Consider the following 16,932-nt stretch of genomic DNA (forward strand, 5'->3'; position numbering starts at 1 on the left):
TTGTTATGGGCTTTGCGACCCAGGGGTCATTTATTCTGGGTTCACGGGCACATCTTGTTACCGGTTCGGGGCTGGCATGGTCAGTTCTCTGTGTGGTATGGGCCGTTCTTTTATACACTGGGGACTGGATCTCCCGCTCATCCCTATCTGCGTCACTGGAGGACTGAGCACTAAACAAGGGGGAACAAAGAGACAGGTCTTCTGATACTAGAACATTCTACTGTTTTGCACCACACAGAAGTGTGGGCCTACCGGGTGTGGTAGGGCACAGACAAAGGTGGGCAGAGAGAGGCAGGGGTCATCCGCTAAGACCTAGAGAAGCAGACGGGCCCACGGGGGACAGCCTGGGGGCTGGGACACAGACCGGTGAGCGAGTGCAACATGTTTTACTGTGCTCCAAGGGACCCCCAGCCTCCGGCTCAGGCCCACAGGTCCACCCACATCACTGCCCCTCTACACCATGTGCCAGGGCCCCAGGCTCCACTAATTCCTTATGTCTCCCACAGACATAGGTCAGGCCCTGTCCCTGGCGGCTCCCTGTCCCCTCGGGGCTGGCTGTTAGCCGACGCTTGGCTCCAGGTAGTCAAACGGGCAGAGCTCTCAGCTTTTTTCCTCTCAGCATGAAGCCCACGATGCCAGGAGGCCGCTGGGTTCCCCAGGCTGTGCCCTGAGGGCCAGGGTCCCAGCCATTAGATCTAGTCACTACCCCATTCTGTCCTCCTGTGCTTGTGAATTTTACAATTTGGCTTCTCTGCCTCCTCCAATAGCTGGCGAATGTCTTCACTGTGGGAACCGCTTTTCCTTTCTCTCCTGAGCCCCAAGAACCCTGAGCACAGATAACTTTACACAAACCACTGTGCATGTCCACCGTACACACATGCCGAGAAAACAAACTGCTGAGCAGGATGCCTGCAAACATTTCTTACTCAGGCTTTGTTATTTAGAAGTAAGAGCTCTGAATGGCCTGCGAAGTGTGTCAGGTTTATCGAGGCGGGAAGAGCGCAGCAAGTGCTGATGGTCTGCACGCAGCCGCACCGCCCACATCGGGCTTGTCTCAGACAGAGGAAGGCCGGGGCCGCTTGATGGCCGGTCCACACAGACCCAGAGCCCATGACCCCTGCAAGTGCCCCCAGGCTCCCAGGGGCCCCGAAACCATCCTGCAAGGACTCCTTGTGAACTGCTCGGAAATCCATGGAAGACTGGATTGGTGGTTGTGAAAGATCCCAGGCCCGATCCAGGAGCCCCGCTGGCTTTGCACAGAGACACCGGCTGCCACGTCTGACTTTCTTTGGCTTTAAAGCCTCTGACTCTACCTTGCTCTGTGGGGAGCAGCCATTTTCTCTGGTGGCCAAGGCCTGGCGTGGCTAAGGCGCTTCTGGGCCTTGCCTTGGCTTGGACTGTTGCACACCAGCACGAGGACCCTCCCAGGGCAGAGCGAGGACCCTGCCTGGCACGTGCCCACCCCAGCCTTCGAGCCTCCGGTTCCACCGCAGCTCTCTTCTCCTGTGGGCAAGCCTAGGGGGGGAAGCACAGGGGCACAGGAGCCGTGGGTCCCGCAGCCGGCTGGAGCGTCGTCGCTCAGTGGGCACAGCCAGCGGGGACAGGGGTGCTCCCGCCAGCCAGCTCCTCCTGGGAGATGGGCAACAGGGGCCTGGGCTCCGAGGAGCTGTGGCCCTGAGGGGGCTGTGCCCACAGGGCCCGCAGTGCCAAGGCGGTGCTGGTGGTTACGGCCTCCAGCGTGGAGCACTGGAAGAACAGCAGGAAACAGCGAGCGCCGTCCCTCACCACCTAGGGCCGGGCATATGTCGCCCTGCAGGTGCTGCTGTGGCGAGTCGGGCTCCAGAGGGTCTCGCCTGGGAAAGTGAGGCCAAGGCTAGGAATTCGGGCCTGTGCAGGTGCCAAGGACATGGTATTGCTGGTACCATGGCGAGGCACTACTGTCCACACCATGTTCAGATGGTATCTGCCCTTCTGAACACTGTACACTGTCTTAGACCAGGGCTTTCAGACACTAGTTATCAGGGGGCCTGAAGGAGAACTGGCCAGGGCCAGGCTGGCCTTACGTAGAAGGGCACAGACCAAAGGCTTCAAGGTCACCAACGCAGCAGGTGTTACAACGCTGGGATCTGAGCTGCCTGCACTGGTGCTCTCCGGACCTTCTAGCCAGGGCAGCCAGTGACTCTGTCCTCACCTCATTTTATCTGGAAAATATGGGCGATGAGCGGACTCAATGAACGCTTTAGCTTTTCAATGATTGTATATGAAAATGAGCACCAGGCTTGGTCATACTAAATTATTTACTGAAACACATCTTGCTCTCTAGGGTAATCTGCTTTATGTTTATCCCGCAAAACAGAGAACACTGAAGGAGCCGGAGGAAGGCAGAGTGGCCGGCACCTTTGGAGACTTCCGTAAGAAGCTCTGACTTGGCAAAGCCTAGGCAGTCAGCGTATTGCAGAGGTATTATGAACACAATGATCTGGCAATAGGGGAGCCATTCCAGAATCTTCTCAGGGGTTTTGATGAAAAGCATGCCCAGAGCAATGGGAAATGAGTGCAAATGAGTCAGAAGGAAGAGGCAAGAGCTCACGGAAGGAAACTCAGGCAGTGATTTTCTTTCTTGATGCTGTAGTGTAAGGTGCAGACGGGGGTGACAGGGATGAAGGTACCCCAAGAACCTTCCTTTCACAGAACTTAAGCTGATACAAGTCCACCCAAATCTACCAAGAGGAAGACAGGTCATCTGGTGCCAGGAGGGAGCCCCTGTGAGGTGCGGACAAAACCGGCAATGCCACTGCTTTCCATCAGAATCCTCCCTTTTTCTAGGAAGGACTGGGGAATTAAGCAATAAAGTAATCCACATGTGTAATGACATCACAACAGGCCCAGCAAAAGTCATTATCTCCAGAAATTCAAATTCTGTGTTGCTCTAACCATCTCTAAGGGCCCTGACGTTGAGCCTACCAGGACGCATCCTGCAATTTTAGATCCTGATTCATGGGTTAGAAAAGGCAATATTGGATTCATGATTTAAAACCACCCTTTCATTACACTGTGATTACATCTCAATTTGTACCCAGTTGGCTTAGAGATGACAGGAAAATTATGCTAATAGTGCTGCAGGCTCCTGCCCAGTGTCGGGGCTGGACAAGCGACTTACTTGTTCAGGATTTTGCCTCTCTTGGCACTCGAAAAATTTTCCAGTTGCAGGGAGTCCTGAGTGAGGAAGGCAACTGCCAGGTGAAAGTAGTTGTTCCAGAGCTGCAAACCAGAGTGAGGAGAGGCTGAGTGGTTGCACAGCTTCACACAGGACCCCAGAAAGGCCCCGGGACAATTGTCATCTGCTTGACACATATTCAGAAATGTCAGAACAACAACAAACAGGGTTCTAGTGGCTCACACCTGTAATCCTAGCCATTTAGGAAGCTGAGGCTGAGGATCGCAGTTCAAAGCCAGCCCAGGTACAAAAATCTGGGAGACTCTTATCTCCAATTAACCACCAAAAAGCTGAAAGTGGAACTGTGGTTCAAGTGGTAGAGTGCTAGCCTTGAGCTAAAAAGCTAAGGGACAGTGTCCAGTCCTGAGTTCAAGCCCTAGGACCAGCACCAAGATAAATAAATAAATAACAAATAAAAATAAAATACGTATTTTATTAAGTTTTTGAGTATGGGATTTTCAAACACACACATATACACACAAGCATACACACAAGAGGCTCTTCACATGTACATACACACATGCATGCACATACACACAAAATCATACATTCTAGAGGCTTTTCACACACATGCACATGCATGCACACAAAGCATACCCTCAAGAGATATGATACATGCCACACACATGCACACACCACACACACAGGGATATATACACACAACACACAGAGAAGCAATTTCACACACACATAAAGGCACGTACAGTATGTACCCAAAGGTGTTTCATGCACACACACACACACACACACACACACACACACACACACACACACACACAGAGCATGCACTGATGAGCCCTTCCTGAGGGACTGGCAAATGACTACCCTGGGTTAAGGTGTCGAGTGACACGAAGCCAAGAAAGAGTGCTGGGGACACAGTTCTAGGAGCAAGATGAGTGGGGCAGACCCGCTCTTCCTCCTGCTGACCCTGGTGCTGCAATTCAGGACAGTGGAGACAGTCCTGTAGCCACACACTGACACTGGGGCCTCCTGGCTACCTGCTTGCAGAACCCCTCTTCTCTCCCACTCAGTCAATTCTCTGGAACAACTCCATCTCCTAAGTTGTTAAATTGAGCAAACACCCTGGAGGCATAACTGTCACTCCTAAGGTCCAACAGCACACACGGTGAATTCTGTTTCCACACATCAGATGAGAGACCAATGCAGCTCCAGGATTAGAACTACAAATGACCGGCATGCACCAGTCATTTATATTAACACCACTCCACTACAAGGCTCAGGTCTGCCTCTCTTACCTGTAGCTCAAAGTTGGCTTGATCCAGAAATTTCTTGTTCAGCATATCTGCATACTGATTAATCGCTCTCAGGAAGACTCTGAAAGATCAAGAGAAAATTACATAATTACACACTTAGAATCCGCACCTTTGTGGGGTTGGCATTTCAATTAGATGCAACCCCAGACTGTTTGGAGAGTGAAGTCTCCAAGTCCTGTTCAAAGTTGGAAGAATTTGCCAAAAAAAAACAAAAAACAAAGAAAACCCACAGAATTATATGCAGATGTTCTCCAAATTAATCAAGAAAATTAGCAATCACAGAACAAAGAGGACAGACCAAAATAACAGCTTCTGAAAATCACATTTGGAAAGTTATCACTTAAGAAATTCCAATTTTAAAGGAAGGAAGAACAGAAAGGTACAAATAAAATCCTTTCCTAAAGTTGCAATGTCTTAATGTAACATCATTAAATTATGTTTGCTTAGATGGCTTCTTAAGGCTCTGAACTGGAATGGGCTTCTAGCACACAAACTATCAGGCTGGGAATGGTGGGTGTATCAGGCCCACCCCAGAGAATATGGCTGGCATTGCATGGTTTGTCTTACATTGTGCTAACAGTACTAATTTCCATCACTGTTCTATTGTTAAGGGAAAATTAAAGAGCTTTAGTCAATAGGAAAAGTGATTTGGTGAGACTTTTCCACAGGGATTTTAATTCTGTGATTCATGGATCCCATACGATGTTAAGCATCATTCTCAATACATCGACTTTTACTTTTTGATGATAAAATATACAAGGCAATCATAGAAAAGCCATTTATCATGAACCTCATTTGGGCTGTGGTGACTCTGGAGTTTCGGCTTTCCGGTGCTTGTTCATTCAGTATGGGTTTGTTTTTTTTGTTTTGTTTTGTTTTCCTTTTAATAACCCTTCAAAGTGTTGACAAAAGAAAAAAAAAGCAGAGCCCAGTTTTTTTCCTTGAAAGTGGTCCCCAAGTCTGGCACAAGGAAGAATGTGAGAGGAATTAGCAGCGGGTCACAGATAATAAACTTAATCACCCTCCCTCTGTTTAGCAGCAGGGAGCAGCTGGAGTGAGAGGAAAATCTAGGTTACTTCCTGGTAACTGGGGCTTTCTCACTACACCCCCTCTCCAGCCAGGCAGGGCTGGAGGAGCAGCCCGGGAGCTGTGTCTGCCTCACCCACAGGACCCGCACAGCTTGCTGCATGGCCCACTCTGCAGTTTGCCGTCTCTACCACTGAAGACAAAACAAAAAAAACTGCAGGCAGACTTCCCTGCATCTCTCTCCGGGGACATCAACACAATGCGAGCCTGGAAGAAAATGTGTTTTTAAGTAACTGTTTGTGGAAAGCTATGAGAACCTCTGCCTTGTCCAGTCACAAGGGCCAGGCTGGCCAGGTCTGGCTGACATACGTCAAAGTTTGCAAATGAGATGCCCAGGTATATTTGAAAAGAAAATGCCCTTACAGCTGAATTTGGTAAATGGGTATGATTGTTTTTTAAGCTGTGGGCATCTTTGTAACAGGTACTTCAAAGCTGCTTTTGCTCAGCACCACTGACTGCCCAAGAATTCACTGAAGGCAGGATAAAAGCCTGGCATCCCAGACTCCATTTTTATTTGTGTTCTTAGCTCTGAGCCATCCTCTCCTGGCGTCATTTTATAGACACCTGGAAATCCAGACAGGAGACAGAAACTTCCTGCTCCACAGCAGTGCTCACTGTAAAAAAAAAAAAAAAAAAATTGGAGGTTCCTCAAAAGACTCCTCATAGAGCTCCCCTATGACCCAGCAATCCCACTTTTGGGCATTTACCCTAATGTTTACAAACAAGACCACACTAAAGCTACCAGCACAACTATGTTTATTGCAGCATTATTTACCATAGCTAAGATATGGAACCAACCCACAATGGAATTCTATGCCTCCATCAGAAAAAATGCCATTGCCCCATTTGTTAGGAAATGGAAAGACTTGGAAAAAATTATATTAAGTGAAGTAAGCCAGGCCCAAAGAAACATAGGCCCCATGGTTTCCCTTATTTGCAATATCTAGTATATGTATGAGTCAAGCAGAAACAGTCAGATAAGGTGATGTTAGGAAAATAAACCCTTAGATATGTATTTAAATGTTTTTTTTCTTTCATGCATTTGTTTCTAATGCATTTATAAGATTATTTCTTTGTTGCTTTGTATGTCCCTCCCCCACAGTATAACCCCTGCTTTCACTATATTTGATGTCAGTATAAATGTGGAGGAGATGGGGAAAAACAAGTCGTTTAAATAAGGATACAGGTGGACCCGCTGCAACAATGAGAAGTACAAGTTGTCATGTCGAAAACAAACTTTACAACTTTGGTGGGGGGGGGGGGGGGATTGGGGGGGGGGGGGCAGGGAAGGGATGTGAAGCGTAAACAAAGGAGGAGGCTACAATGCTTGATAAGAAATGTGCCCATGTAATTGTAACCCCTCTGTACAGCATGTTCACAATTAAAAAAAAAAAAAAAAAGACCACACCTGTCCAGTTGTGAGACCACGAGCTGCCAGGCCGGCGGTAGGCGCCAAGTCCACAGGTGATGAGTTACACTTCTCCCTCACCCCCAATTCTTCCTCCTGCTTAAACCCAAAGCATGGGTTGAAACTCCACCTTCCCTCCTCGGAGGTCCCGGTGCCATGTAATGACCCTCCTCCTTCTCCCCCTACTACTGCTTCCTCTGCCTCCACTATTACTTCCTTTCCCTCTACTACTCCTTCCTCTCCCTCCTCTACTCCTTCCTCTCCCTCCTCTACTCCTTCCTCTCCCTTCACTATTGCTTCTTCTTTATTGGTTGTGCTAGGGCAAGACTCCAACAGTCTGGGCCTGGGACCCAAAACCCTTTTGAAACATCTTTACAAAGAAATACAGGACTGAGGACAAATAGCACAAAACTCAGGGCCTGCCCTGTAAGAGCCCAGCCCTCCAGCCAGCCCTCCGTGTGTGGGCTTTGGTTCAAACCTCAGAAGTTCAGGACCGGAGCCAAAGAGGACAGCGTTGCCTCCTTGTCCATCAAAGCCGGCAACTCTGTGCACAGTTCCTGGGGACATAACTGCAAGAACTGGGGGGGGGGGTCTGACACCATGCTCAGCACTGGCAGAGGACATTTCCAGTCCTTGCAAGGGGGCTTGCAGGAAGCTCAAGAACACTGGGCTTCTAGAAGATACTGTCTGCAGCCCTCTACAATAATGACAAGTTTATGTTATTATCAGAGGGTAATTGTTTTGCCTCCAGATAGTTCCCACCTAGTTGTAATGTGCTATTTCTAATTAAGCTCTGGAACAAATTCAGTTGGCTAAATAAAGATATTTCTCAAAATGATTTTAAAAAACAAACAACAAATGAGGTGCCAGTGGTTCACATATATAATCCTAGCTACTCAGGAGGGTGAGATCTGAGGATGGCCGTTTGAAGTCAACCCAAGCAAAAAAGTCCACAAGACTCTCATCTCCAATTAATCACCAAAAAGCCAGAAAGTGGAGCTATGTGGCTCAAGCAGTAGAGCAGGAGTCTTGAGCAAAAAAGCTCAAAGATAGTGCACAGGCTCTGTTTTCAAGCCCTAGGAGGACCTCCCACCAGACACACACACACACACACACAACAACAACAACAACAAAACCCATGTCAGGCTGAAATACAATAAAGGTTGAACAAAGGCTTTTTAAGGAACTGCCATCTGAGGAAGAGAAGTGCTGAGAGATGGATTCTATAATTTAGATCCCCTATAAAAAAATTTAAAAGCCAGGACCAAAAAAAAAACCAAAACAAAACAAGAAACAAAAAACCAAACAAACCACAAAACAAAAAACAGACTGCGAGTTGCACAAGGAAAAGTAAAGATAAAGTAAAAGTCATAATCAATTCAGCCCATGGGGCTCAGTGCACTGGTGTGGACACTCGTAAATAACTGTCCCGCCCTTCACCCTGGATGGGATTAAAAACCTATCATCCACTTGATGATAAATCAATTAGCTAGCCAGGCAAATAGAAGCAGAGACTATGGTAGGTAAGACTGTCTATTAAGCACTGTAATTCTTAAGTTATTTCTAATAAATGTCAACCTATGGAATGTAAAGAAGAAAATCATAGTAGATGCTGCTGTGTGACGATCTGCTTTCTGTCATCCAGAGGTAGGAAAAGCACCACAGGCCAAGCCATGTGACGGGACAGATGGAGGGTGCCTTACAAGGTTAAACCAAAGGATTCCCTTCGACTGGGCTTCACACAGTGAAATGACCATTGGTTTAGAAGGAGGTGGAGGCAGGGAGAACAGGTGCAAATGACTTGCCTTGGCACTCTTGGTGGCCCTGGGGCACTGTAAGAATTAGCTAGAGAAGCCCGCACCTACCATTGTGTCAACATCTTGGGGGGTGCTAGGCTGTGTCTGCTGGTTCACCCAGATGCCTTCTTTGCCCACATAGCACTTTGTACATGGACTATGCTCACTGGGTGATCATCACAGGAATGAATGAATGAATGAATGAATGAATTGATGGATGGATGGATGGATGAGCTGGCCCAGGAGATCAGGCTCTGATTCACATTGGATGGAGACACAAATTGGCCATAGTATTTGGCTATGCATTCTGAGGAAGGTTTTTTTGGATCAAGTTTAGCTCTTTTTAAGTTCTTATGACCCCAATTTCTCCTCAGGTATCTGGTATCTAAGTCTGGCGCTGCTACCCTTTTCCTTGCCTTCAGAGATCATTCCTTCAGTTTCATCTTCAGTGTTTGTCCTTTTTTAATTTATTTTTTATTATCTTTAAGAAGTTGTACAAAGAAGTTCCCATCTACAAAACAGTATATGAGTGAGTACAACGTGTCTGACAATATTGTCACCATCTCTCCTCTTAACCCATCCCTTGGCTCACTTTTTTTCTTTAATTGAGGTTAGGTGATTACATAACTTTCACATATTTCACAGTATTGTGGAATAGTGATAGTTAGGGTCACAAACACATTTTAACTTTCACAAGGCAAATTGTCATTATCATAGTCTAGACAGTTTGTGAATTCTATGAACTTTGACAATACAAGTTACTTTTCCACATCAGGTGATGTTTACATTTCTTTCCTTTTGCTTAGGGTGCTTTCCTTTGATCACAATGATCTTGTCTTTTATGTATCAAGTTCCTCTAGTGCATTTAAGAGGACCCCTTGCTACTGTGTACATCCTGAAATGATCTGCTGGAAGACTGTAAGTAGACTAACCCATCTCTCTGAGCCAAGGCCCTGGGATTCCCAGCAGCACAAACACGGCCTTCCCTACGCCCCCCGCCAGCTTGCTGTAGTGGAGGGGTGGAAGTCTCCCAGTCAGCACTGTAGTGTATAAGCATCAGGCCCAGGTGCAGAGGCAGGCAAAGGGCAGAGTGAGAAGCTGGAAAGAGAAAGTAGAACAGGTAGGCATTATTCTAGTCTTCCAGAAAAGTCAGGGACACCAGGGGAAGACAACAATCACCCTGTGAGCCAAATGATTTAGGTCTTATTTGGAGTCAGAAGAATGAGGTGAGTTCTAAAATCAAAGCTAATGGTGTGAAAATTAAATACTTTAACGGGTGCTGTTCCAAACAGTCAAAAAGTCATTAAGAAAAAGGGCAAGCCCACATTAGATATTCTTTCCGTTGATGGAAGGAATTATTCATAATCTAAAGTTTTAGAAGATAAAAATCAAATGCACGGATCAATAAGGGGAGCTGGGGAGAGAAAGGGTCAGAAGAAAATCATATTATTCTAAAAAGATCTAAAATGCCAGCAGGTCAAGATGTCTGCAAGTTTTCTTTCTAAAGGCCCAGTGGAAAGACAAGAGCCTCTTTGTTTGGGGTACATTATTCTATTTCCAGGAAGGTGGAAGCAGACATCTCATGCAGCTAAAAAATCGTGGAAGCTCCTGGGAGATGGAGACAGTGCACTCATACCCATGTAACTGAACAAACCACACAACTCAGAAAGTTTCCTAATTTCCTTCTTTGCTAGTCTGGATATGGAATCCTGGTGAGCTCCCACTAGAAACAACATTTGGCTACATCCTGTCTGTGTCAAATGAGTTTAATTATAGCTGACACGTTTATAATTTGTATAAGTTGGGGTATTAATCTAATATCTGTCAATCAATAGTTTCATGTCCATGCAAAACATTTAGCTATGCATCTTTCAGAAAGTTGGTCCATACCACAAAGAAATGCTGACAACAGGAGGTGGCAGAAGTTAATAGCTTGATTTAACCATTCCACAAGAGGTATGTGTATCACCACACCACACTACAGCCAGAAAGACAAACATTTATTTGTCAATTCAAAATAAAAGTTAAAACAGGCTGGGCACAAGTGGCTCTGCCTATTATCCTAGCTACTCAGGAAGCTGAGATCTGAGGGTTAAGGTTTGAAATTACCTGGGCAGGAAAGTCGGTGAGACTTGTATCTCTAAGCAACCACTAAAAAGCCAGAAGTAGAGCTGTGGCTCTACTGGTTGAGTCAGCCTTGAGTTCAAGCCCCAGTCCCTACCTCCAAGTTGAAAAAGCAACATTACAGCAAACCCAAAGAATTCCTCAATTCTTTTAGATTCTCTTTTTCTCCACCAACAGATGAGAACACTAAGCAATGCACCTCTGAGCTCCCTGGAACTTGGAATCCAAACACCAATATCACTAGAACTTTCTGGAAATGAGGCTAATAAAGGGTTCTATTTTGTTTTTAACTTTGGGACTACCACATGGCACAAAGTCACTAAACTGTGATCTCCACTGACAGTTCCTAAACTCTTCAGTCACAGTTGGTGAACGGGGAAGGACAGCCAGCACAGCACAGGATGAGGGCTGGGCGTGGCGGACAGCTGGACAAGTCTGCCTGCAGTCCCAAGGTTCTCAACCCGACATCCCATCCCTGGGGACATCCCCAGTTCCTGGGGACACCACCGAGATGCCCACTCTGCCCTAGCACAAAAAGGGTCAGGGGACACTTCAGCCGCTATAGGAGAACACCCTGCAGGCCTCCCAGTGGGAGGGACTGCGGCTATGTGCAGGAAGGTAGGTAGGACGTCCTAAGTAATTATGTGCTAATTGGGAAGAAGGGAATTTAGCAAGTGGAAAGTAATCAGAAAGCAATTTAACTATTACAAGCTCCTGGCACAGTCACCTCTCTTAAATGACTCCATTCTGATGGAGCCTCAGGCATGTCTACAATCTCTTGTTACCCAGCGCTTGATGCCAATAAAACTCACCACGAGGTCCTTATTACTAAAGAGGGGGAAAATATGGAGCTAGGCGTTGAGCCTGCAGTGAAACGCAAAGCTCCTTCCTCAAATTGCGATGCTGGGAGGAATTTTTTTATTCCATCTCTAAACTTATTTTAAGTTACATAATCAGATTGTACAGTTCATTATGAGGGCATTGAAATACTTTTGGCATCAAAACAAGCTGCTTTTGGGGGGGAAATGCATCCCTTTAACAAACTGCTTTGCCCAAAATGGATAGAAAAAAAAATAAAAAAGGAATTAAAAGTGACAGCTTCTGTCCCTGCAGAATGGTGCGTCAAGTAGCAGTAGCTGGAAATTTGCCTTAAAATGATTTCCGCCTAATTCAGGAATGCTGGGGAAAAGGGGTAAGAGGGTGAACTGATAAAAGACACAGGGAGACTGTCACTCAATTGAGCAGGAGCAAGCGTTAATGTGTGTCTTATTTCCACTGACCTGCCCTTCTGCACAGTCCACACTTGCTGGAACTTTCTTCAAGTCCGTGACTAAATGGGATTAGCAGCCTCCTGCCCTGTGACCTGCATGGGAAATGGAAGCCCCACATGCACTAAATGGGCCTTTGAAGAGAGGCCTCTCGGGTGGGAAGGCGAAGTATTACATAGGAGCTTGGGAGCCTGGGGGCCTGCCTCAAGTCAATAGACCAATGCCACTAAAACCTTCTGGAAATGAGGCTAAAGGGTCACCTGGGAACAGGATGAGTGGCCAGGAATGTGGGATGGACGCCTTTCTGGTAGGGAGTGGGGATGGGGTGGGATCTGGGTGAATCTGTGAGTGGGAAATGGTGCACAGTGAGTGTATCAAGGCCGGGAAGACACCTGTGGGCAGTGCTTTGAAGCCACGAAAACCAGTCCCTGCCACTTCGGTCCACATGAGCTCTAACTTTGTTTTCCAAAATGCCCTAATTTTGTTTTCGACCCCATAATCCAAATCATCCTGGCTGAGGAAGACAGGCTGTGACACCCACTGATTATACACAGATGTCCCCGGAGGCCACAGTGTCCACGACCAGAGCAAGCTGGGCCCCCGTCTACTGAACACTGGCAGGCAGGGTTCGTGCCCTGAACCAGCACTCACTGACACAGCACTCTTGGCCCAAGAAACATCATGAGCCAAGCTGGGCCGTCGTGAGAGTGGCCACACCCCACGTCCACCTCCAGCTGCCGCTCCACCCCTGAGCGCATGACCAACTCTGCATTCAAGGCCTGGTGGCTGAACGATTGCATACAAATGGTGCGGAGTGCTCTCCAGCACTCACACATGCTGCAGGAATCATGGGAAGTTCGAGGGGCAGACCTGGACGGGGCGGCCAGTGCACAGCTCGCTGCCTTCCTTAGCAACCTCCACCAGGATGGTCAGCACGAGCCAAGAAAATCCCTGCATTTCTGGTACTCTCACAGTGTATTAATTCCATCATAAAATGAAGCAGACAGCCTGGTAAGTGGTCCTTCAACCAGCTTCACCAATGAACACTTTCGGTCCGTGATGTGTGGCCTGTCTCCCCAGCCCCTACCAATCTCATAGTCTCATTTTTAAGTAGACGTTATTTCAATACTGAGAACAGCTTTCGGCTCCCAACCCAGCCGAAGAGGGATGTACACGTTTCCCTGGTGGCTCCACTGCTTCGTTTCCACCAGCAGCGCCCAGTGCTCCAGCCTCTTCCCAGCCTCATCAGAACACCCCAGGCTCCCGTTGCTGCTGCTGCTCCTTCATAATAATGTGCGTGGAGGGGAATGGACAAAGTTTGATGGGAACAAAGCCACACTCATTCATTTGGGGAGGGCCTGTGGCCATTTGCCCACAGGGTTGAGCACGTGGACTCCTGATCTGTCCCCTAGGAAGATTTTTTTGAAGAATTTCTCATTGGTTTTTTTTGGGTGGGGGGTGGGGGTAGGGGGATGGTAGTGGCCAGGCTCGTATCTGTTTCTAAGTTATCAGAAAATACAACTTATTGATCAAAAAACAAAACCAGTCAGGTGCCCGTGGCTCACATCTGTAATCCTATCACTCAGGAGGCTGAGATCTAAGGATCGTGGTTCAAAGCCAGCCGGCGCAGGAACATTGCTCTCCGATTAGCCACCAAATAACCAGAAATGGCCCTGTGGCTCAAGTGGTAGCCTTGAGCTGAAGAGCTCGGGAACAGCACCCAGGCCCAGAGTTCAAGACCCATGACTGACAAAAGCAAAAAACAAAAAACACCCCCTACCAGCCAAAACACAAAACCAAATGAACAAGGTACCTGTGAAGACTACAGAACGCAACGACCCACTTGCAGCTGAAGTGAGGTGCCAAATGTCAGGGTAGACACATGCTAAAAGCCCACAGGTCCCCTTACTTGTATTACAGGGACCCCAGTGGTGGCTTGGTGAGGTTTTATTTCAGCTTTCTTTAAAAAGTACCTTAAATGTAATTAATTTTGTGCTGGTACTGGGGCTTGGGTGGAGGACCTCAGACTCACCTTAGCTTGTCTGTTCCACTCATGGCTCCAATTTTGGCTTTTTGCTGGTGAACTGGGCTGGTTGCAAACCTTAGAGCCTAGAGCTCAGCCTCCTGAGTTGCTAGACAGAGCCACCAGTGTCTGGCGTAAAGAAGAACCGATTTCAAAACTCAGACTTTTTTTTTATTTTTTTGGGGGTCCGGTTGTGGGGCCTGAACTCTGGGTCTGGGCGCTGTCCCTCAGCTCTTCGCTCAAGGCTAGCGCTCTACCACTTAAGCCACAGCGCCACTTCTGGCTTTTTTCTTTTTTCTTATGTGGTGCTGAGGAATCGAACCCAGGGCTTCACGCATGCAAGGCAAGCGCTCTACCACTGAGCCACCTTCCCAGCCCCTCAAAACTCATACTTTTGCAAATATTTTCTCAAAGAGATAACCTACAGAACAAGAGAGAATATTCCCCAACTCCACATCTGATCATTGGGTGTTAGTCTTCAAGATATATGTAAAGTGACTTAAATGCTAAAGTAGAGCTAAATCAGGCAAACGAGCTTACAAGACAATTCTCAAAAGAAGACACAGAAAGGTCCAACAAATATATGAAAAATGCTTTAACATTAGTAATCGTGAATTAGAAAATGTGAATAAAATTTTCAGTAGGATGGCAGCTAATGGCTTTGGTTAAAAAAAAAAAAAAGGTAACAACGTTGTCCAGGGAACAGGCATGCTTGTCCACTGTCAGTGGAAAAGTAAATTAGTGAGTCGTTGTGGAAAATGGTAGGGGATTCTGCAAACAATTAAACTTGAACTACAAAGTAAGCCAGCAAGCTTAAGGTTGGGTAGGTATCCCAAGGGAACAATGTTAGTGTGTTGAAAAGATACCATTCTATACCCCTAATGTGTTTACTGCCATATTATGGACAATAGTTAACAGGGGCGAGGAATGGTGGTATACACCTATAATCACATTATTTAGTAGGCAGAGAATCGTGATTCACGGCCGGCCCAGGTTAAAAAGTTGGTGAGACCCCTCATCTCATTAAACAAGTATGGCGTGGTGGGTGGGTCTCCCATCCCATCTTTGCTGGAAGTGTGGGTGGGAGGATCTCAGTCCGAGGCTGGCAAAAATGTCTTAGAGAAATCCATCAGAAAGAGCTACCAGTAACCCAGGATAGAAGACTTCTCTATGGGAGTGAGGGAGGGAAAGGCCACAGCCTACCTTGAAAATTAATCATGGAAAGTGATTAATCTCCCCAAGAGACCCTTCCTTCAGCACCCCAACACCCACTTGCCTGGTCTTTCCCCAAGGCGCTTCTCATTGTTCCTTGATCTCCAGTGGAAGAGTCAGGGGCCCCCATGGACAGATCTGCCACAGGCTGGTGGTGGAGCAGGACCGGCAGCCCTGGGCACAGGCACAGATCCGGGAAGACCTGCTTGCCAGGTGCCGGCAAGCCCTGCACATGGGACACGGGGTATTTTGTCTCGGTGAATGGGGTAAAGGTGGAAAAGGGGTCAAGGGTAAAGGAAGAGTTTGGCGAGGGCCGTGCCTGGCAGATGTAATCTATACCACACAATCCTGCACTCAGAAATGGCTGACGTAGCCACTTTATACCACATGTATTTTTTTGATCATACAAAAGAGAAACCCAGGGAGGCAAGGAAACAGAACTTTCCAGAAACCACAGAGGGAAAGTCATACGTTTTCTGTCCTACTCTGATGACTTCATGTGACTCCGTTCCATGATGTAAAACATTGAAACCAACCAACCCACTCAGGAAGAAGGTGTGCCTTTCCACCCAAAGACCCAGGCTGTTCCGATGTGCATGAGGAACAGACGGAGCACTAATAAATAAGCATCAACAAAGACACCAAGAGATACCTAACAGGGACCTTTTCCAGGCTGTCGCCAGCCCCAGAACGGTGCTCAGTCCGTGGCACACCCCCCCAGTGTCCCGTGTCCTCTTCCAGCCACAGCACCCAGCACTGCCTCCTGCACGTGTTGGCCAGTGTAAATGAACCCGCCTAGTGGCTCAGCACCTGAGTGCGCTGTATGATTCCAGGCACAAGTCTTAGGAGAGACTCGCAGAACAAAGGCAGATTCTTTTTTTTTCAAGTCATTTCCTGCTCAGAATAGACTAAGTATGCCTAGAAATAATCCTAGTGCATTTTCCAGTCTTGCTTAAGGGCACTTTAATCATTTAGCAAACTAATGTAGTTCGCTGGAGGCTCCTTGCCACAGGCTAGACATCAGAACAAGCTTCTCTGCCCACTGCAGGCCTAGGTGTCAGAGACAGCTCTGAGCAGCTGCTGGCACTTGCTGGCATTTTCCATCCCTCCCACCCTCTCTGGTGCCTAGCAACTTCTCTTCTGTCTGCTGAGATTCCCCTGACCAAGCCTGTGAAAGGTGCTGGGGACTCCGTGCCATGGGAAGAGGAAAGAGGGGTTCCTGGAGGTCTGGTCACGAGCCCAAACTGAATGCTGTCACTTATAGGCCGGGCAGCCTTGGTCCAGTTCTGAACTCCAGTTCGCTGAGGTGCAGAGGGAGGGTCTAAAGGCTGAGGACCAGGGACTGTGGAGTGGAAGGAGACAGGTGCATATTAACTGTTTAATAATTGACAGCTACTGTTGGAGGGGAGGCGAAGAGTGTGACAAAGAGAGAAAAGAGGAAAGTTTCTATCACCTGATTTACTGGATAGTCTCCAAAAGATCTTTGTGGACAAAGGAGAACTTAAAGGATATAAAAGTTCTGCC

General features: G+C 47.4%; 1 protein-coding gene across 2 annotated transcripts in view; it reads right to left on the reverse strand.

Moving 5' to 3' along the window:
* The window catches only part of Dock1 (dedicator of cytokinesis 1), a 437,833-nt gene that overhangs the window by 79,382 nt on the left and 341,519 nt on the right, over positions 1 to 16,932 (reverse strand). For both annotated transcript variants that reach the window (XM_013021945.1, XM_013021944.1), the window contains exons 30-31: positions 4,474 to 4,552; positions 3,161 to 3,261 (exon numbers count right to left, since the gene is read on the reverse strand). In XM_013021945.1, coding sequence (XP_012877399.1) covers positions 3,161 to 3,261; positions 4,474 to 4,552 — 180 coding nt within the window. The remainder of the gene's footprint in view (positions 1 to 3,160; positions 3,262 to 4,473; positions 4,553 to 16,932) is intronic.

Source organism: Dipodomys ordii, unplaced genomic scaffold (assembly GCF_000151885.1).
Source record: "Dipodomys ordii isolate 6190 unplaced genomic scaffold, Dord_2.0 Scaffold58, whole genome shotgun sequence".
Taxonomy (NCBI): domain Eukaryota; kingdom Metazoa; phylum Chordata; class Mammalia; order Rodentia; family Heteromyidae; genus Dipodomys; species Dipodomys ordii.